The 22,637-nt window shown below is 38.9% G+C and overlaps 1 protein-coding gene across 2 annotated transcripts in view; it reads left to right on the forward strand.

Moving 5' to 3' along the window:
* LOC126198525 (THO complex subunit 2) overlaps window positions 1-22,637 on the forward strand; it is a 304,001-nt gene that overhangs the window by 164,288 nt on the left and 117,076 nt on the right. Inside the window, exons 19-23 of one of the 2 annotated variants that reach the window (XM_049934917.1) lie at window positions 1,283-1,474; window positions 7,794-7,922; window positions 8,862-9,122; window positions 9,374-9,487; window positions 16,558-16,648. In XM_049934917.1, the coding sequence (XP_049790874.1) occupies window positions 1,283-1,474; window positions 7,794-7,922; window positions 8,862-9,122; window positions 9,374-9,487; window positions 16,558-16,648 (787 nt within the window). Of the gene's footprint in view, window positions 1-1,282; window positions 1,475-7,793; window positions 7,923-8,861; window positions 9,123-9,373; window positions 9,500-16,557; window positions 16,649-22,637 lie in introns of both variants that reach the window. The other variant, XM_049934916.1, reaches the window with a different exon arrangement.

Below are 22,637 nucleotides of genomic sequence, written 5' to 3' on the forward strand. Positions count from 1 at the left end.
CTGTGTGAGAAATATTTTTCTCTGCTTCGTCATTAGAGACATATTCTTCTGACACTTTCTGGTTGGTCGCACTTTGGACGACTGTAAAATGGATTGACAAGAAACCAGTGCACATCCTGTCTTATCATTCACGATCAACCTGACTGTGAAGAACAGCAAAAATTGGAAAGACTAAGCTGAAACCTGATTGCATCAGTGATTATAACAAAGAAATGGGTGGCGTTGATGCAAAACCAGTGCTGAGCATCATATCCTCGTATGAGAAGATATATGAAAGGAAATTAAAAAATATACATTAGACATGGCAAGTATAGTACACTTATTTGATGAACTCCAGTAAAAGAAAAACGAGGTTCACAGATTTTCCTCTCACCACAGCAGAACAAATTCTGAAAAATATTAGACTTCCTGATTATGGGATTTGCGGACACACAAGCCAAGGAACAAATCCATTAAGAATATATGGAAGCTGCAGGTGACATTTTCCTACATATATACCCCCAACTGACAAAACAGCAGCACCTTCTAGGACATGTCTGTTATGACAGAGGGATGTATGGAGAATCCTACTTTGAATAAAAAGAGTGTAAGATTTTCGTACATGTGAATAAGAGTTTTAAGCTTTATCACACTCAGACAAACTAGTATGATTATAACTTTACATTGCAGTAGAGAAATACAATATACTTCTTTAATATAACTTACAGTATGTTGCAGTAAAAATGAAAATTGCTGCAAAAGAAGTGTAAAGCTGTGTCCCGATCTCAGTAAAAAAAATTGTATGTCTGTGGGTTAACATATGAGACGGATAATATATGGTGGAAATTTATTCTCAAATCTGGCACAGGGCTTTTACTTGGATGCAGTGTGGCATTTTCGCTGGGAATTTGATGGGAAAGGGCTAAGATGATAAGAAGAGACTGGAAAACGAGAAAATCAGGATAAATGAACATCGATAAATTTGAAGATGGAATAAGAAGAGAGTGAGACAAGGAAAATTGTGATAAGTAAGTGTGAGTTAAAGAGGGAGGGGGGTTCTTTGTGTATGAGGAAAGGTGGAAAGGGGGGGGGGGGGGGGTGATTGAGCACAGTTATATAGATTGTAATTTAATTTTTCATTCTTTTATGATAAGTCTGTATTTTATATTATTCATTATGGAACACTATTTACACTGTCTGCACTGACTCAAATGTAATACTTTCGGTATTTAAATTTTATTTCATCTCTACTACTATTCACATCAGCATTTGCAAGATTTTGATATAAATTTTGTTGTTCCAGGAGAAAGATACGTGGTTCCTGTCTCGCTCAGCAAAAGCTGCCAAGAATGAGACAATAACACAGTTTCTGCAGCTGTGTCTTTTTCCAAGATGCATTTTCACAGCAACTGATGCTGTTTACTGTGCCAAGTTTGTGCACACCATCCATAGTTTGAAGACTGCAAACTTCTCCACATTACTCTGCTATGACAGGGTAAGTGCGTGAATTTGTGAAGTATGTGGGAGCTCTGTCCGTAGCTCATTTGTTAGATGTAAGCTGTAGCATTGACATACATGCCTCTCAGTATATTAAAATATGTTGAAGCAGTGTAAAATGGTAATTCATACTCTTTTCTCGTGTCTGTAATTCTGTTCACAGCTTAAAAGTGACCCATCATGAAATATTCTCTTCTCACACCGGCTTGTCCCTATACTTATTTAAAATCCAAGATTTTTTCTGTGTGCTAAGTAATAATTTTAGTGAATATATTGACATAAAAAGGAAGAGACTGATAGTTCCACAGGGTGTAATGGTGGTTGTTGATTTTTGTTAAGTGAAACTACAGTATTTTTCCAATATTGAGGCATTGTCCTTTTTTTGCAAACATTCTTTAAATGATTTTACATATTCCTTCTATAAAACTTTTGCTCAGACTTACGTTCATCTCCTGGCATTTCCCATTCTTCATATATTCTCAATTAATTTGGCATTACTTTTTGAAAGTCAGTATTATCATTATTAAATTCCAGTTTTCATGATCCACCTCTTGCCCTATGGAAATATTTAAAAAAATCAAATCTTTTATTATTTTTGTATCTTGTGTTAATTACTTTGAGATATGCCATCATAATTCCGAAATTATTAGTTTGTGTCTGGCCAACATAAATTTTTGTTTTGTTTTCTTCAAGTCCTTTCAACATTTTCTTTGTTTGTTTGGGCATTCTCCATTTCCAAATAGTTTAAATTCAGCATATTCTGTCATGTTCTTGTTGTCGTTTGTTATTAATTCTTACCTTCCCTTTGATGGTTGCATTGTTCCCATCGGAGAAATTTCTCGTGGCCACAGGACTGTGTGTTTAGGTGTCCATGTGGTTGTGTGCATGACCGTGTGTACTTTAACTAGAGAAAGCCCCAGATTTTGAAAGCTAGTGAGTACTGTTTTCTGTTACGTGTGTGTTTGCACCACAGAAGTCCACTGTAGGTGATTAGTTGACAGTCTCTTTTTCCACGTGTGTGCTCTGCAGGAATTTCCATCATGATTTATCAGATAAGATATCCAGCATTCGTTGCTAAAGATGCTGCTGTTTGCAGGCAAGTGTTTTCATTGAATGACAGTAAGGAAATGGAAAATAACTTTACTACTCTTACAGCTTTATGGACTCAACGGCAGCTCTCATGAAATCTTGACAAATGTATGACAGACAGAAACAGCCACATGCCATATGATAGTTATGAAGGTATGGAGCCTCTCACAAAATTTCTAAGGGTAAGACTGTAAAATTTTTTGAAATGGAATAAACCAGTGAAATCATAAGTAGGTGAGGCAATTAGGAGACAAGTTGTTATAAATATTGTGGCAAAGTGTTACACATCTGTAAATAAAACTCTCTACAAAATGCTAGAGTGAGGTACTCATGAGTTGTGCTCCAGTATAAGGATGACAACAGATATAAAAATAAACAAGAGACACATCACCAGGATCATAACAGATTGTTGCAGTGCATGCAAATGCATAATAGAGATACTCAGGATACTCCGTGGAAGTTTTTGGAATGAAAGTAACATTGTTCTGCTGAAACTAAGCTAGGTAAATTTAGAGGGCTGGTGCTAGAGGTAAGGCATGCAGCAGACCGAGTACTTTCGCTGCATGTTTTGCATTCGCATTACGAGAATATGATGTGTACATGTCACTCATTATATGAATGACACAGGGCAAAGAGTAACTAATATTCGTTCAAAGCCCCCCTTCAGTATGTACTGAATAGTGACTTGCAGAGTATATACGTAGTTTTAGAACAAAATCGGCTCTTATAAAGTAGCATGTGTCTTCTTCATGTTAAACTTGAATTTTACACAGTAGAAAGACAACTAAATGGATCTTCTCAGGAAGAGTCTCGAATATGTTTCAACTAATCTTTAGAATCAGTACACACTTTGAGTCACCACTTCTTGGACACTCATCAGTACAAGAATCAGAAGTCCACAATTTAAAATACCAGTTCCACCATCAGCATAACATTTCAGCTCATTTAAAATTCCTATTTTACTGCAGAGAGTGGCCTCAGTTTTTTTAAGTATTAAAATAATTGTGTCGACATTTATCGACTCGTCCTTTGCTGACAGTATCAATAGTGGATTCATTTCTAGTGTATCAGGGAAATGCTTGATTTACAGCTTTCTGAGTTTTTCATAGTAGAAAATATATCTCATCATATCAGCATTATATACCCGCATTCTCTTTGGTTTTTGTCTGTTATAGCGAAGTTAAAATCTATTGACTGCAGATCTTACAATTTTTCCATGAACAGACATAACCTTTACTAACATTGCTTTAACTCCTTCAATTACTTCAACAGTTGATAACAATCCTGCTGTTACATGTCAGTACACCCTCAAAATCATATCTTATTGTCTATTTTTTCTTGATTCCAAATGCCGAACAGTTTAAACTGTTACTTTATAATAGCACTAATCTTTTGAATGCTGCCTGCTGCGAGTTTCTCCCAGTGCTGTAGATGTGTATATCTGTGCCTACTAGCTGTTTCCTATGGGATAGGAATTCATTTAGACTTGCTGCAGCACAGGTGCCAGTGTGCCATGTGGCTCTTAATGACCATTACCAAATTCCCATCCAAATCTTGTAATATCTGTCACTATTTTTGGCAACGTAGTTGAAATGTACATGTCATTTGTTTTCTGTTGTCAACTTCTCTTTGCATCCATTTATTTGTCGTGGTAGTCATCAGGGTGCTTTTGCTTTTCTGTTGTTTGTAATCAGAATAAACTTCACATTTGTGATGAAAATGGGCCGGCCGCGGTGGTCTCGCGGTTCTAGGCGCTCAGTCCGGAACCGTGCGATTGCTACGGTCGCAGGTTCGAATCCTGCCTCGGACATGGATGTGTGTGATGTCCTTAGGTTAGTTAGGTTTAAGTAGTTCTAAGTTCTAGGGGACTGATGACCACAGCAGTTGAGTCCCATAGAGCTCAGAGCCATTTTTTTGTGATGAAAATGACATGTTCCTGTGGTTGCACAGGATGACTCTTGAATAGAAATGGAAGTAAAAATGAACAGGCATGTACATCAGTGAAAATTTACACCACTCTGTTGTTTCTTTAAAAGATACAGTGTAATCCGAAGTTGGGAAATACTTGTGAAACTCATTTTATCCAGCCTTTCATTGTAATCAAAATGTCTATGTGATGATTTGGATATAGGACACGGTCAACTAGTCAATGATTCAATTATTTTGTTACCTTTCAGAATATTTCTGACTGAAGTCCTAATTATATATCTAAAAACATAGATGTTGTGACTTACCGAACGAAAGTGCTGGCAGGTCGATAGACACAGAAACAAACACAAACATACACACGAAATTCAAGCTTTCGCAACAAACTGTTGCCTCATCAGGAAAGAGGGAAGGAGAGGGAAACACAAAAGGATGTGGGTTTTAAGGGAGAGGGTAAGGAGTCATTCCAATCCCGGGAGCGGAAAGACTTACCTTAGGGGGAAAAAAGGACAGGTATACACACACACACACACACACACACACACACACACACACACACACATATCCATCCGCACATCCGCCCAAACATCCACAGGAATTTAGGAACTTTGTCAGAAGGATATCTCTTGTTTCAACAAGATGCTATCTATATACATGATAGGATTTTCACAAATGACAAAGTAATGGGGGAACCATCACACACTTGATTTTTGCACTTTTATCATGCCTGTGTTACTCCTCTGTCTCCTGTTTTAGATCGGCACAATAGTGCACGCGCAAAGATGCAAAACGGCTGTTACAGTCTTCACTGATCACGGCTGCTCTGAGTCTTCTAGTTGTTCTGTCAACACCACCCTTCCTGGCATGCTGAAATAATATAAAAGATGCAATCAAATCAAACATGCGCAGTACTCTCACCAATTAGGGTGTGTACACACATTGAATGTAATATTATATGCACATATACATAAAGCATATAAACTCAAAATTTACCACTTATAGACATCCCTTATTATGGTTCAGCATTTCTAGGGGACCTCATAGACACCTGTCCTTGCTGTATGCTTCAATAAGCTCACTTATACTTTCTTTGTTCCTTTCCTTCTCTACAGTAAGAATCTGTCATTAGATCAATAGCCTTTCTCAACAGCAATACAAAAAAAGAGAATTTCCATTTTTTTATAACTGTATTTATAAAAAAAATTACTCACAATTAGCTAAAAGAGCCTTCTAGAGCTCATGTATATCTTATCTGCTGACCAAAGGTGAAAACAGTAAGAAGCTGAAACCCTGAAAGAAATGCTGTGTTCTGCTCATGTGCATGTACACCTCCTCTATTGTGCATGCACAGATCCATGGCACAATAGAATTACTCCAATTTCTCCACAGCAGATACACCACCTGCTAAAGTCGTAGCTTCACCCGTTCTACCACTCAGTGACAGGCCGCCTAACATGACTTATACACATTTCATTTTAGTTGTGTAGTGTGATACCAGCTTAAGAAATATCACTGTTTTCTCTTTATGCGCTATAGAGTAATGGTCATTGATCCAGATGTGTACTTCTCATGGAACTTACCCCCCTACTGTGACATGATAACTTTTAGAATGTCTAGTTTTTGTTATAACTCCGCCAGTATCAGAGACCAGTTTATTTAAAGTTAATAATATTGTTTCATCTCAATCAAATGGTCTGGACTAATAATAGTCTGTTGTAGTTCAAATGGTTATTATCTCTTAAACAGTGTATTCCATATTCGTGGACAGATAAAAAAATCTACTCACAAAGTGGCGGCAGGGGAACATGAACACAAAAGGATTTAACTTTTACGAACTTTCAGAGCCAGTGGCTCCTTCTGGTGGAAGAGTTGAAGGGGAAGGAAGAGGGGTGAAGGAAAAGGATTGGAGAGGTTTAGGGAAAGGGGTACAGTTTAGAAAATTTGCCCAAAACCCCGGGTCAGGAGAGACTTACCGGATGGGATGAGAATTTTTTTGTCCCTCCATTTACATTATATTATAAATAATTGATTGTTTTTGTTGTTGTATTCCATATTCAGTATGACTTGTCACAGATTTAAATGTGTATTTGGGTGAAAGTTCAGCAACAGAAACCGGTTACCTAATTTTGGTGGGAAGTGGGAGTCAGTGACATACTGACAGCAATCACATGTATTTATTTGGAAGGGCGACACAGGTGTCAGGTTTTGAAGACCTGATTCAGTTCACTGGTTTGACAGCTGCGGAACAACCAACTGCAGTAGGAACAGCTACAATATGCTTAAATATCTGTAGATGCTATAATATCAAGTGGGACAGTGCTTCCCACCAAATGACATGGTCAAAACTGACAAAACTAAAGGTTGGATATAATCTACCTGTAAATTATGTAAATGCTTGAAATTGACAAAAAAATTGAGAAACAACAATATGATGCAGTTTGCAGTTTGAATAGTGATGCATTTGAGCCAAGTACATAATAAGGAAATATTTCCTTTTTAAATATTAGGAAGCAAATGCAGCCAATAAAGAGCTTTGACCACGGAATGATTAATTTGACCAAGTATTGATCTTACGTGAATTAGTTTATAAGACTGTGTAAGAACAATTATTTTTCATATTCTGCTCCCATCAGATTTTAAAGTTTATGCTCTTTACATAATGTAATACAGGGAATAGATATCAATACTGAAGTTTTGTTTGTCTCTTTCAAGATCACTTGCAAAAAAGGGGGGGGGGGGGAGCAGAGGTAGAGGTAGAGATTAATTGACCATGATAATGATAATATATGATTTACTGGGACATATTTTCCATATTTTATTCAGTGAGTACAATTCAGGGCAATTACACCAATACATAGGGGCCCCGTTGTCTCAAAACAGAAAGTGACAGATGTGTTTGTACAACTACCAACCACCGAGTGAGGTGGCGCAGTGGTTAGCACATTGGACTCGTATTTGGGAGGACGACGGTTCAATACCAAGACTGGCCATCCTGATTTGGGTTTTCTGTGATTTCCCTAAATCACTCCAGGCCAGATGCCAGGATGGTTCCTTTGAAAGGGCACAGCCGACATCCTTCCCCGTCCTTCCCTAATCCTGAGAGACCGATGACCTTGCTGTTTGGTCTCCTCCCCCAAACAACCAACCCCAACAACTACCAACCTACCACACTAAAGCTCTAGTAGAGCTAAACATGTCATTCAGCTTTCATTACACTATTGTCTTCAACATCGTTACCACACACCTTCCTGAAATTTATGTATATTATTTCAGTATTAATGTAGACTGCATATTTCTTTCAGCTGTTCTGTGACATCACATACTCTGTTACATCATGTACAGAAAATGAAGCAAATCGCTATGGGCGTTTTCTATGTGCAATGCTAGAGACTGTTATGAGATGGCATTCTGAGAAGGCCGTCTTTGAGAAGGTAAGCATACAGTGATCCCGTATTTATTTATTGTAGTACTGAAGATAAAATAAAGTGTAATATGAGAATTGTATGTGCCAACATAGTGCATGAAGAGGCATGTATCAATAGAAAAGACAAAATGGTTTAAGTTAGATTTCTACTGGGTAAAGAGACAAGCTGCACTTGGACCATAAAGCAAGACTTTCTAACATGTGTAGGAAAAGTGCTGATTCAAGCATTACGGACAACAAAACTATTGATAAAGTTTCCAGTTGTCGAATTGGATGGCAGTTCTGAAACTTCAAAGTATTACAAGTAACTTATTCATCATCTTTGGGCAATGATGTTAACTGTTGTCAGTATCACTCAGCATCCACAGCCAGAAATTACTAGAAACCACTTGATCCAGATATTGCATTGTTTTACTGACACAATCTGATTCAACTCCCAATGGCATAAGCAGATATTATTTGGACAGTGGAGGAGTTTGTAATTAGAAATGGGTTAGTTTTATATGTAGAGAGCAACTTTCACTTTATAGCATAGTGTGCCCTGAAGTGAAGCTACTGCTTCACAGTTAAAAACTGTAGGAGTGTTTGGGAAACAATCTGGGTCTTTGCCTTTCACAAGCAGGTGTTTTTCACATAAATGTAGAGGCTTAGTTATGAGAATTTTGGTGAATATATTTGAGCTTGCTAGAAGAAGATGATGATAAATGTTTAATGTTATGTATCTGTGCAGTTATAAAGCTTTAACTGAAAAGCAGTCTCAAGCATCTATGATACTTGGTTGTAGATAAAATAAGTACTGAATTTTTGAACAGTTAAAGACCTGATTTTGTCAGTTTGAATGTGATTTTTGGTTCTTTATATCACTTATTACTATGAATTCGAAAATACTCAATTAGCTCTTGCATATGCATTAGGATTAATGTTAATTTATGTGTTATTTCTACAGGAATGTGCAAATTATCCTGGTTTTGTTACTAAATTCCGAGTCAGCAACCAATTTTCCGAAGCAAATGACCACGTAGACTACGAGAACTATCGGCATGTTTGTCACAAGTGGCACTATAAAATTACAAAAGCCATGGTTGTTTGTCTTGATTCAAAGGATTATGTTCAAATCAGAAACTCTCTTATTATTCTCATCAAGATATTACCTCATTTTCCTGTCTTGTTGAAACTTAGGCAGATTATAGAGAAGAAAATTGAAAAGGTAAGTGTTGGCTATTAGTTGTCTTTCCCAAAGCATGGATCACAGCATAACATTCAGCGTGCATAGTTGTAATGCCTCTGTTTCATAAAATCACCTATTGACTCTTTATCATTTCTAAGTTCCACGAAATATGCTTTTATATAGTGATATTCTATAAGCATGCTTTTTTTATATAAGTTATAAATAACATTATCCTTTCATTACCTACCTTACTTATACTTACACTGTATGTTCTACATATTTGTTCTCAGGTCCGTGAAGAAGAAAAGAATCATCGTCAAGATCTATTCATATTGGCTACAAGCTACAGTGGGAAACTCAAAGCGAAGGCTGCAACTATGATACGGGAAAACGACTTTCACCAGGTTGGGGAAAAGGTAGATAGTGGAGGGCACAGAAAAGAACACAACATTTATTTATTTAATATATACTTTTTAATTTGTTCTGTATTCTGCTCTAACAGATTGGTCTGGGAAATATTCACATTAATAGTAACTAGTAAATACTTTACATAGGTTTTTGTCTTAAGAGGGAGACTCCCCATCACACCCCTCTCAGATTTAGTAGCAAGATGGCCCAGTGGATATCCTGTCAAAATCGGAATATAGACCAAGCATTAAAATACGAAGAAAGTGTAAAACAGTGAACGGTCCAAGCTCAAGATGCACAAAATTAAGCAAACGTGAATAGCTATGGTTTCGTGGTTATTTGGGTGTTGGACTGTGAAGGGGGAGATCCATGTGCAGATCTCTCGTCTCACCCCTCCCCCCCCCCCCCCTCCCTCATTTTTTTCCACAGACATATGAATTGTTCATTCGATCATTGACGTGTCCATCTGTTGTATTAAAAATACGTGTCTGTGCCGTGGTATAACATCTGTTTGCAACAGTGAGGTGTAAGGAAGGGACCTCGAGACGTACGTGCATCCTATTTCTTCAGCACAAGTACCACACCTTACGACTCTTGCATTCTGTTTGAAAGTTTTGACTCTAGAATTCCTTTGTTGTAACATAGTTCAAGCTGTTTGTTGTTTTCATTTCTGTGGGAGGTCTTTGCGGCATCTCACCTGTTCTCACTTATCGTCCCATTTACTTGCAACGGTAAAATATTCTTACCGCATGAGTCATAATCTATAACCATTGTATGGTGTGACAATTGCAAGATTACAGAAGGATAACAGGTACGTCATTGACTGGACGGAATGTTCATAATTTGTGTTTGTGTTGGGGGAATGGGGGGCACAGTCCGACATGGCACTTGATGCTACACATCTTGAGCTTGGACCATTCACTGTTTCTTTCTTGCTTCTTTTTTCACAGTTCAGTACACCTTCTTCCTGTTTTCATGCTTGATTTATGTTCAGTTTTTGATGGGCTATCCACTGGGCCATTTTACCACTAAATCTGGGGGGGGGGGGGGGGGGGTTGTGATGGGGAGTGTCCCTTGTTAGAACCACTGTAATATGTTTAGAAATAATTAATGTAGAGTAACGAAATTTTAGAAATACATTTGTTGTGAAATATGCAAGTGATTAATGTTGCAAGTTCACAGGCTAATGTATGTGTGAGAAAAGCCATTGCAAATGTGAAACGCTGGTACATTAATAAGAGGTGTAACTGCCAGAATGCTGAATGCAAGTGTGCAAACATGCATGCATTGCATCGTGCAGATGCCGGATGTCGATTTGTAGGCTGGAGTGCCTTGCCTGTTGCACTTGGTCAGCCAATACAGGGACGGTTACTGCCGGTTATGAATGATGCTGGAATTGTTGTCTGATGATGTCCCGTACGCGCCCAGTTGGAGACCGATCTGGTGATGGAGCAGGCCGAGGCAACATGTCGAAACTGTTTAGAACATGTTGGACTACAATAGCGTGTGTGGATGAACATTATGCAGTTGGAAAACACCCCTTGGAATGCTGTTCATGATTGGCAGCACAATGGACTGTAACACAAAATTGCAGTCATTGTGTGGAATAACCCCAGATTGTAACTCCAGGTGTGGGTCCAGTTTGTCTAGGCCATTGACAGGTTGGTTGCAGATGCTCACCTGGCCTCCCCATAGCTGACACATATCCATCACTGGCACCAAGACAAAACTAGCTTTACGAGAAAACACAACAGACGTCCACTCTGCCCTCCAATGAGCTCTCACTCGACACCACTGAAATCCCAAAAGGCGCCGCTTTGGGTCAGTGGAATGCACGCTACAGGGCATCAGGCTTGGAACTGCCCTTGAAGTAAATGATTTGTAACAGTTCACAGTGCCAACTGCTGCCCGAATTGCTGTTGTAGACCCATTACAATGCACCACAGCCATACACTGAACATGACGGTCTTATCTCTTGGTACGGCTATGTAGCTGTCTGGACACCAGTCTTGTGATCATACATGACCACACCGCTGCCAGCAGTCATGTAGAGTGGCTACATTCATGCCGAGTCTTTATGCAATATCTTGGAAGCAACATCCAACTTCTCATAGCCCTATTACACGACCTCGTTCAAACTCATTGAGCTGTTGATAATGGCGTCTTCATCATCTTAAAGGCATTCTACACTAACTTGAACTCACTAGGTCCAGGCATTCTGTACTAACATGAACTCACTAGGTCCAATCTCATTGGTTACTTAACACTCACAACTGTTACAGTACATATTCAAAGCAAACCTGATTTTCATTCTCTACTAGCACCACTCTTATGCGACCATCATGAAATTTGGTTATAATAGAGGGAAACATTCCACGTAGGAAAAATATATCTAAAAACAAAGATGATGTGACTTACCAAATGAAAGTGCTGGCAGGTCGACAGACACACAAACAAACACAAACATACACACAAAATTCAAGCTTTCGCAACAAACTGTTGCCTCATCAGGATAGAGGGAAGGAGAGGGAAAGACAAAAGGATGTGGGTTTTAAGGGAGAGGGTAAGGAGTCATTCCAATCCCGGGAGCGGGAAGGGAAAGCAGAAAGGTGGAAGGAGTATATAGAGGGTTTATACAAGGGCGATGTACTTGACGACAATATTATGGAAATGGAACAGGATGTAGATGAAGATGAAATGGGAGATATGATACTGCGTGAAGAGTTTGACAGAGCACTGAAAGACCCGAGTCGAAACAAGGCCCCCGGAGTAGACAACATTCCATTAGAACTGCTGACAGCCTTGGGAGAACCAGTCCTGACAAAACTCTACCATCTGGTGAACAAGATGTATGATACAGGCGAAATACCCTCAGACTTCAAGAAGAATATAATAATTCCAATCCCAAAGAAAGCAGGTGTTGACAGATGTGAAAATTACCGAACTATCAGTTTAATAAGTCACAGCTGCAAAATACTAACGCGAATTCTTTACAGACGAATGGAAAAACTGGTAGAAGCGGACCTCGGGGAAGATCAGTTTGGATTCCGTAGAAATGTTGGAACACGTGAGGCAATACTAACCTTACAACTTATCTTAGAAGAAAGATTAAGAAAAGGCAAACCTACGTTTCTAGCATTTGTAGACTTAGAGAAAGCTTTTGACAATGTTGACTGGAATACTCTCTTTCAAATTCTTAAGGTGGCAGGGGTAAAATACAGAGAGCGAGTCTATTTACAATTTGTACAGAAACCAGATGACAGTTACAAGAGACGAGGGGCATGAAAGGGAAGCAGTGGTTGGGAAGGGAGTGAGACAGGGTTGTAGCCTCTCCCCAGTGTTACTCAGTCTGTATATTGAGCAAGTAGTAAAGGAAACAAAAGAAAAATTTGGAGTAGGAATTAAAATCCATGGAGAAGAAATAAAAATTTGAGGTTCGCCAATGACATTGTAATTCTGTCAGAGACAGCAAAGGACCTGGAAGAGCAGTTGAACGGAATGAACAGTGTCTTGAAAGGAGGATGTAAGATTAACATCGACAAAAGCAAAACGAGGATATTGGAATGTTGTCGCATTAAATCTGGTGATACTGAGAGAATTAGATTAGGAAACGAGTCACTTAAAGTATTAAATGAGTTTTGCTATTTGGGGAGCAAAATAACTGATGATGGTCGAAGTAGAGAAGATATAAAATGTAGACTGGCAATGGCAAGTACAGCATTTCTGAAGAAGAGAAATTTGTTAACATTGAGTATAGATTTAGGTATCAGGAAGTCGTTTCTGAAAGTATTTGTATGGAGCGTAGCCATGTATGGCAGTGAAACGTGGATGATAAATAGTCTAGACAAAAAGAGAATATAAGCTTCCGAAACGTGGTGGTACAGAAGAATGCTGAAGATTAGATGGGTAGATCACATAACTAATGAGGAGGTATTGAATAGAATTGGAGAGAAGAGAGATTTGTGGCACAACTTGACTAGAAGATGGGATCAGTTGACAGGGCATATTATTAGGCATCTAGGGATCACCAATTTAGTATTGGAGGGCATCGTGGAGGGTAAAAATCGTAGAGGGAGGCCAAGAGATTGAATACACTAGACAGATTCAGAAGGATGTAGTTTGCAGTAGGTACTGGGTAATGAAGAAGCTTGCACAGGATAGAGTAGCATGGAGAGCTGCATCAAACCAGCCTCTGGACTGAAGACCACAACAACAACAACAACAACTGAAGTGTTATTTCCTATTGTTCTTAGTGCTACAATTTTAATGACAGACAATGTAAACATATATTTTTTCCATGTAATACATAATATTCTGAATATGAATCCAACATATGTTGTCATATTTAAATTTCATCTTTGACACTCTGCACACTGACCAGTTTGTTTGCATTTGGTGTAGTAATCTTTCTAACTCCCATATTGAGCATTTTTATTTCAGGTTATTGAGCTATTCTCAACAAAAGTGACAATAAATTTGTTCTCAACATAAGTGGGAATTAATTGCTCTCCAACAGCATATATATCATCGTTGTAAATCCCTAGCATTTGCTGATCTTAATCCTAAACTTTTTGTCATTGCATTATGCATCACATGGAACAATTGTATGAAAATACTCGTGGAGGTAATCTAGTGAAAGAAGTTGAGTAATGGGTAAGATAATTTGAGTGGATATGCAGCAGATACCCAAATTTACATTTTCTATAGTTTTCCTAACAAGATGAATGATGGTCTGTTCTTTTGGTTATTGCTTGTTTCTTATCTAAGAATTCCCGTTAGCATGATAACTGAACCAATTTTCATTTCCAAATCTGTTTTCCCTTTTCTTCTAAAATATTTTACAGAAATTTTAATTATTATTATCCTCCCCTCTGGGGGGAATTGAAAATTGAGTTTCACCGAATTGTAATGAATTCATTATAAAGGGTGTCCCATAGGTAATGCTCGCTGAGGATATATGCTTTATGTGTGTCCACAGATGTAGGAGATATAGGGTAGACGTTAAATTTTTAGGTGAAGCCTTATACATTTTATTCAAGAACTTACTTACTTCTCCAAGAGCTATCCAAAAATGTACCAGAATGTATAAAGTTTGTCAATAAAACTTAGATGTGCAAACAAAAAAAGTACACAGGTTGTGAAGAACTGAGCTGTTTACTGCTCTGATTGTACACATTACATACCCAATGTAGTGCTGTAGTAGAGGTGTGTGTTTTGTGTGTGATTTCAGACTCATGTAAACACACATACCCCTCTCTGCCCCGCGCACCTCATTTGTTGTTGCTTTAGCGTACAGTATACTGCGTACCAGTGTAGTCGTGCATCGCGACAACTTAGTAACTTCATGGCAGTAGTACACATTGTGATAACAAATTTTTGTTGTGTAAAGGTGTATGCTGTACACACATGATGATAAGGTAGAAATGCTGCTGATCTATGGAGAAAGTACGTTGACAGGAAATTAGTAACTTGCATTTTTATATTCAATACCATTAGAGAACATTATGATTATTATGTTGTTATGTCTATCTTGTACTCTACTGTAAATACCTGTAATGTATGTTGCTGTAGGCGAACAAAATTCTGTTCAGGCACAACTATTGTACAGTAGATGATTCTCTGACAAACCACCACTTTCTCGATGAATATTTAGTTGTCTCATTTCTCATCTTCATGAAACGGAAAGTTTAGATGCTATACCTCAGAATGATAATACAACATGGAGGGACAAAGCTGCTGAGGTTGCACGAATCCTCAAGTCAGCACACAACAAATTCAATTTGAAGGTGGTGACTTGAAAACAAGTACACATTGTGTTCTGCAATGACAAGGCATCATTCTCCAACAAAGGAACTGTCAGTATGAAAGATATGCATTTTTGGTTCATCAGAATCAACAATGGCTCCGACTGGTAGAGCACCATTGTCTGTGGAACATTAATGTTTGGTGCAGAATTATTGGAGATACCATTATTGGGCCTGCCTTTGCAAATGGCAGACAAAAAGGCGGACAATATGCCTAATTTTTAAGACACATTCTTCCTGTTCTCTTGGACGCCATACCTCTGAGTTGGAGGGTGGACATGTGGTATCAGCATGATGGATGCCCCGCACATAATGTCTTATGAGCACGATGAAATCTGGCCCATAAATACCCTGGTAGGTGGATTGGACGTGGCGGGACAGTTGGTTGGCCTGCCCAATCTCCGGAGCTTACACTGCTGGATTTTTTTTCTGTGGGGGAGCAGTCAAGGGTGCTGCCTACCAAAATGCTCCAACAACACGAGAGGACCTGCAGCAATGTGTTGATGCTTGTACAACCATCACAGAGATGGTAGCAGCAAGATGTAGGGCATCCTTCATCCCCAGAGTGACCAAATGTGTGATTGCCAATAGTCACCATTTTGAGCTTGTGAGTGCTCTGTTTTTCATGTAATGCTAGTATCACAGTGAAAGTTACTGCAGCATTGTTGTAAGTACACTGTACAATAACAAGATCCAATTACTGTACATTGCAGTACTGTTGCATTCAGTGTTTATTGGTAATTTGTAAAATGTTAAAAACACCTTGAGTAAGTTAAATGATTTAGTTAATGAAATGCACTGAACTAATATTTAAGTAGAGAAGTTATGTATTATTTATCATTTACATAGCCACTAGTTTCACGGCTAAAATAGTTCAGTGTGGTACATTTTTTAATAGCTGCTGGATAGGGTACGAGTATTCTTGAATAAAATGTACACAGTTTTATTTAAAAAACTTCATCTCTACCCTGTATCTCCTACATCTGTGGGGATACATAAAATGTATACCCTCAGCAAGAAGTATCCAGTGATGTTAAAAACCTTGGTTGAAACAGTTTTTCATTTAATGCATAAGAAAAAAGTTACTTTGCGTAAGCAAGATAAATGAGACACCCTGTAAATGTATAACAAAGATGTGTATATCTGTGTGTGTGTGTGTGTGTGTGTGTGTGTGTGAGAGAGAGAGAGAGAGAGAGAGAGAGAGTTGAGTTGTGTTGAATTACTGAATTGATGATCACATGCAACCAATTATTGTTTTACAGTCTGCAAGTGTGGCACAAGAAGCTAAACAAGATGTCTCAAGTTCCTCAGTGGTGTTACCTCCAAAGCAGATTAATGGTGACATTGAACGAGGTTGGTTTTGATGTTGCTTTATGTAATGATACAAATTCTCACATAGCTTTAACTTGTGTTACTGATTCTGTGTTCTACAAAATATAATTGGGTGGTATGTGATATAAACTGTGCCGCACATAGTGGCATAGCAGTTAGTGTCACTGACTGAAACGTGGTGAATCACCAGTTCAAACCTGATGAAAATATTTTTTGTTTGTAATGTTTGGGTACATTGGAATATTCTGTGCCTTTATAAATAGGAGCACACTCTCTCTAGGAGTTCTGTTCATCCTGTATGTTGATGTCCTTAGTAAAGATGCTTTCAGGGCCAAGTGTTGTACTTAGCTTTTGCATTTGGACTTGACTGTGGTTATGATATGATGTTGTTTGATATGTACATAGGATACTCCAGTACATCTATATCGCCATGGCTCCAATTATGCAACATAAAAGCTGTCACCTATATGGACAAGAACCAGAATACAAGCAGTACTTTGATAACAAGGTCCATATATTCAGAGACCAATGGATTCCAAGAGGGCAGCAAGTCACTTGCACATCAAGACACCCATCAGTGCTTTTTGGAGATGCTGGTTATGGTGCAACAAAACGGATGAAAGGATTTGACCAAGTCATCGTATACAACAGGTGGGATTACTTGATGTGCTATGAAAATATGTACTGTAACTTGAATGGTACAGCTCGACAGTATTTTGAGATCATTGAAGAGAAGCTCGATAGCTGTACAAATTCCAGGCCAACATGGAGGAAACATTCTGTGACAGTGAACAGCAAGCCTGCTTTGTGGAAGGGACACTTGAAGAATAGGGCAAATGACATCAAGAGAAAATGACACAGCTGTACATAATGCAATGTTTCGTTTCTATGCCACTGAGTGAATGTGAATGTGATTGTGAAACAAGCCAACAAAACCTCACACTTGATAAAAGAAATGACAGAAGACATGTACCAAGCTCTTCTGGTAAAGGATTTTGCAAAAACTGAAAAATCTATCAAATGGCGCCAGCACGTCTATAAAACGCTATAGAAAAAATGGAACAAAAGAAGTATGAGCGACTTCCAAATTCCCATGGTAAATGTGGAAGTCCACCGTGACTTCGCCACTCTCATATACCCGGCAGGAAGACGAGATACAGCGGTTTATGCCAACCAGAGCTGGTGGATCGAGTAGGCAAGAGATATCAACATAAATGTCGACCCCTTACTTCAGGAGGTGATAGAGAATGTTGAAGAAGAGGTATATCAATCATTTGCACACATCTCTGCCACCAGTCAGACGTTTGAGGCAAAATGAATGGGGCCGTATGCTGTAGCCGTCAAATGGCAACCTGGTATCCAACCATCGTAGGTACAACCAAAACCTCCACAAAGTATAATGCCCCACGGAAGAACAGATAAATGAGTACTGAGGACAACATACTGCATGTACTGGACATGTATGCTCTTGGGGAAAAATAAGGGTTCGATGCCTCCAGATGTCAACAGTCACAACAGTTCTGTTCATGCCAGTCGACTGTGTACAATTATAATCAACCTACAGGATGATGCCCACTGTCATACTCTGGATGAAGTCACTCCCCACATGCCATTTTCATTCCGCACTGCTGTAAAGACGTACCAGCCACTCGTCTAGAGGCCGAAATCAGGAAAACCAAGCAAGCTGACCATCTATGCAGATGAAGCCCCAACACAGAGGCTTCTTTTTGTGTATGTCAAATGCTTATCATTATCAGCTAAAGAAGACTGTGTTCTGCGACACGAAAGCAGTTGTACTAAAATTTGCAAATGGGGAATACCTGCAATCGACAGGAACATGTATTGCAAGAATTACCATCAGTGAGAGAACATAGCTCTTCGAATTTGTCATTTTAACAGAATGTCATCATAATTTAGTATTCGCGGATGAGACAAGCAATCATAGCCTGTGGAAGATTAGAGCTCTAGGTTGAAGAAGTTGTTATACAGCTTTCATCAGTGAGACAAGTACCAGATGCTCAGTAAAGTGTGATGCTTTTGTCGATTGCAAATAGCTGCTCTGGCTTGCAAAAGAAATATTCGCACCAGCCACGATCATAAACAATGCAGATGGTCAAGAACTGTGGATCACTAATCATCAGAAGCAGCCACAACTCATTCCTAAAGATATGTACATAGGATGGACCAAATCAGTCCATAAAGCACAGCTTTCTGATAAAGACAAAGAATCATACTTCGCTACCATCACAGAAGACATGGTAGAGGAAGCTGCAATTGAACTGCCAATATTATCTTCTGTGACGGAGGAACAATATTACTGAGTGTTAGCTGTTTTCCACAAATAATCTTTCTGATCTGGAGTGTAGAAAAAGACAGTGCAACATGCCCATGGTAAAACACTGCATCGACATGGGATAAGATGTTGTTGTCTGAATGATGGATAATGCAGAAGGAAATGGAGTGGAGATAATTGAACCTTCAGTGTGTCCTAGATCCTCTCTGTTGTCCTTATGAAGGAGGAGAGTGGCACATGGCATTTCTGCATCGACTACTGCCAGCTATTGAAAAAGAAAGTGGGAAAGGAAGGAAGAGAGGCGTTTATCCACTGTCACGCATTGACGACACCTTACGCTGCTCAAAGGAACAAATCTTTTTCAGCTATGTACTTGTAGTGAGGCTACTGGCAAACTGAGGTTGACAAGGCTGACTGATCACAAAATGATTGCCTTCATAACTCCTGATATCCTTATGAGTTCAAATCTATGCCGTTTAGGCTGTGTAATGCTGCTGCAACCTTCAACCGTATGATGGATAAACTGCTTAGATGCCTGAAATGAGTAACATGTCTTTACTGTTTGGATGAGGTTGTCATTTTTTGCAAAGACTTTTGAAGAACATCTAAACCAACTTAAGACCTTATTGAAGTGTGTTTAGATTGCAGGCCTCTACCTAAACTGGAAAAAAATGCCTCATAATTGCTCAAAAAATAAAAATCTTTAGGCACCAAGTTAATGGCACTTTCAAAATGTGAGAACTTTCTCAAAATATGGTCCTGCAATTGGTGATTCACAAAGAATTTCTGTACCAAGGCACATGCATTGCAAGTACTACTAAACTTCCCTGTAATGAAGTGCAAGAAATATCCTTTCTTTTCTTTAAGGAGATGCTAATGTCCTCCAGTTCTTGTTTTATATGGCAAGAATAACGCACAGATACTAGTGATAATGGGATAGGTGCAGTTCTAGTACAAATTAAAAAAAAAAAAAAAAAAATGCTGAAAAGGTGAGAGCGGATGCTTCCAGAGGACCCACCAAGTCTGAGAAGAACTACTCTACGACCGAGAAATTGTGTCTTGCAGCTGTTTGGGCCATCAAGTTTCAACCACATTTATTTGGCAAACCATTCACCATTGTGACGGAAGATAGATTGGGTCGACTGGCACTAAGGGTAAGATCTGCTGCTGGACACATTAAAAAATTTGATGTCTAAATTTATACAACCTTCAGTGGTAAGATCTTCTCTTTTTGATGTTGATTACTGCAACAGAAGAAACCAGAGGGATGATTGTGATTTGTTCATTGGTAGCTGTACATTACAACTTGTGGATTGTTTCAAGCATTATGAGGGGGAGGAATTCTGTTCATCTGTTCGAAAATACTTCATTGGTGCGTGTGACTACATGGTCCACAAATCCCCATTGAAGAGTGAAATGCTGAGGAATGCAACAGTAATGCAATTTGTGGAAAAGTTTCCAGTATTATTGAATGCAGTTGCAGGTAAACATCATGATGCCATAGATGAACAACAATCCCAGATTTGTGCATTTTGGATATATGACCTACCAGGAAGAATTGATCAGCAGTGATTGCTGATAGGAAAATTAAGAAGTAGTGATGGGAGCATAAAATTTGACAGTCTAGTTCATGCTCTGCTGGGTGTTCTAATGATCCCTCACAGGATGCTAGATGTAAAAGGATATTTAGTCAGGTCACTAAAACAAAAACACAGTTTAGATCGTCTACTGGTGACAAAAGCTTGAAGAGATTGTTGACAGTAAAATCAAGAATGCAGGGTGACCGCTTTTAGCTAACCTTTGACAGAGGATTTCTCAGAACGGTAAAATCTTCAACAGTTACCTCCCTAAATCAGTCGAAATATATTGTCAAGTGTTTGGTGAGAAGATAATTATATCTCTGTGCTGGCATCTTTACTCTATTCTCACCATGCATTGGAAGTTTAACTAAGGAGAAAAATGATAGATCCTGATCAGAATGGAGAACAAATTCCTTCTTCAATAATTGGTTATAGACATTAACTTTTATTGTCCTAATACATTTTGAGAGAGAACTTTTATTTTATTTGATAATTGTTCCAGTTTGTTAATACATGCACATCATCATCATCATCATCATTCAGATTCTGCAATAAGCTATCTACTGCAGAACAAACTTATACTTGAAACTTTCTGGCAGATTAAAACTGTGTGCCGGACCGAGACTCGAACTCGGGACCTTTGCCTATCGCGGACAAGCGCTCTACCGACTGAGAGGAGAGCTTCTGTGAAGTTTGGAAGGTAGGAGACGAGGTACTGGCAGAATTAAGGCTGTGAGGATGGGGCATGAGTCATGCTTGGGTAGCTCAGTCGGTAGAGCACTTGCCCGCGAAAGGCAAAAGTCCCGAGTTCGAGTCTTGGTCTCGCACACAGTTTTAATCTGCTAGAAAGTTTCATATCAGCGCACACTCCGCTGTAGAGTGAAAATTTCATTCTAGAAACTTAAACTTCATCATTAAAAAGAGAAGTACTGTACATGTTCTTAGGATTGTTCCAATGTTACTTGATTCTTAAGTATAAACTAATACTAATGGGCTACATAGCTAGAGTTAAATATTATGAGAATTTCATAGATTTTTTCAGTGACATAGTTTCCCTGAAAATATGTAATACTAGCTAACTTTGCATATGCTGACATATAATTTGTGGAATCTTGTAAGGAAAAAGTAGATACCACTGTCTAATACATAGTGCTGGATACTACCCCCACCCCGCCCCAACCAAAAAAAATAAATAAATAAAAATGCTGTTTGTGTAGAATTTCAGAATACGCTAGAGAGCAAATTGGTGAACCTATTCAAACGAGCTTCATGCATATCTCACAAAACAATATGGTGGACACTTTTATGACAATCATATTTTTTAATTTAAAACCAAAAAATGTACCTGAATTGACTAAGTCTTTTGTAGGTTTCCGCGCGTGTGCGTGCGTGCGTGCGTGTGTGTGTGTGTGTGTGTGTGTGTGTGTGTTCCGTCACGTTCATGTGAGGCAAATTTAGTGGCAATGACATCAGTGTGAGAGTTTACTGTCTAAATGAATTGTTGATGGGGAGGACATCAAGCATGAAGATATGCAGCTGATCCTCGATAATGTTCACGTAGTCCACAGCTGCCGCGGTGCTTTCAGTTAGTACCACAGCTCCCATGGAAGCCCAGATGAATCTCCCCCACAGTATAATTCTGCCCCTGGCAGCCTGCATCCCTAGCATGGTGCATGTTTCAAGCAGCCATTCGCCTGGTTGATGGTGTACACGGACACGACTGTCAACCTGTTGTATCAGTAACTGTGATGTATCTAATCACGTAACATGTTTCCACTGGTACCCCACTAATGGTGATTGATTACATTGAATCAATATAGCAACACAAATGAGTTGTCTGCTGAAAAGCCCCATATTCAACGATATGCTGTACGATGTGCTCCAAAACACATGTGCGTGCAGCACCATTGTAATTTTTTGTCAGATCTGCCACAGATTACTGCCTGCCGTGCTTTACAGAGTGTGCAAACCTTAAATCTCCATATTACATGATGAGGTGTGGATGTCCAACACCTCATATGTTCATTTTCCTTAAAACAGTTTCCGTAGGTGCTGATGACAGTAGCGCAAGAGCAGGTGACCAGCTTTGCTATTTCTGAGATGCTCATTCCCAGACGCCAGGCCATCATGCTTATGT

Source organism: Schistocerca nitens, chromosome 8 (assembly GCF_023898315.1).
Source record: "Schistocerca nitens isolate TAMUIC-IGC-003100 chromosome 8, iqSchNite1.1, whole genome shotgun sequence".
NCBI lineage: Eukaryota > Metazoa > Arthropoda > Insecta > Orthoptera > Acrididae > Schistocerca > Schistocerca nitens.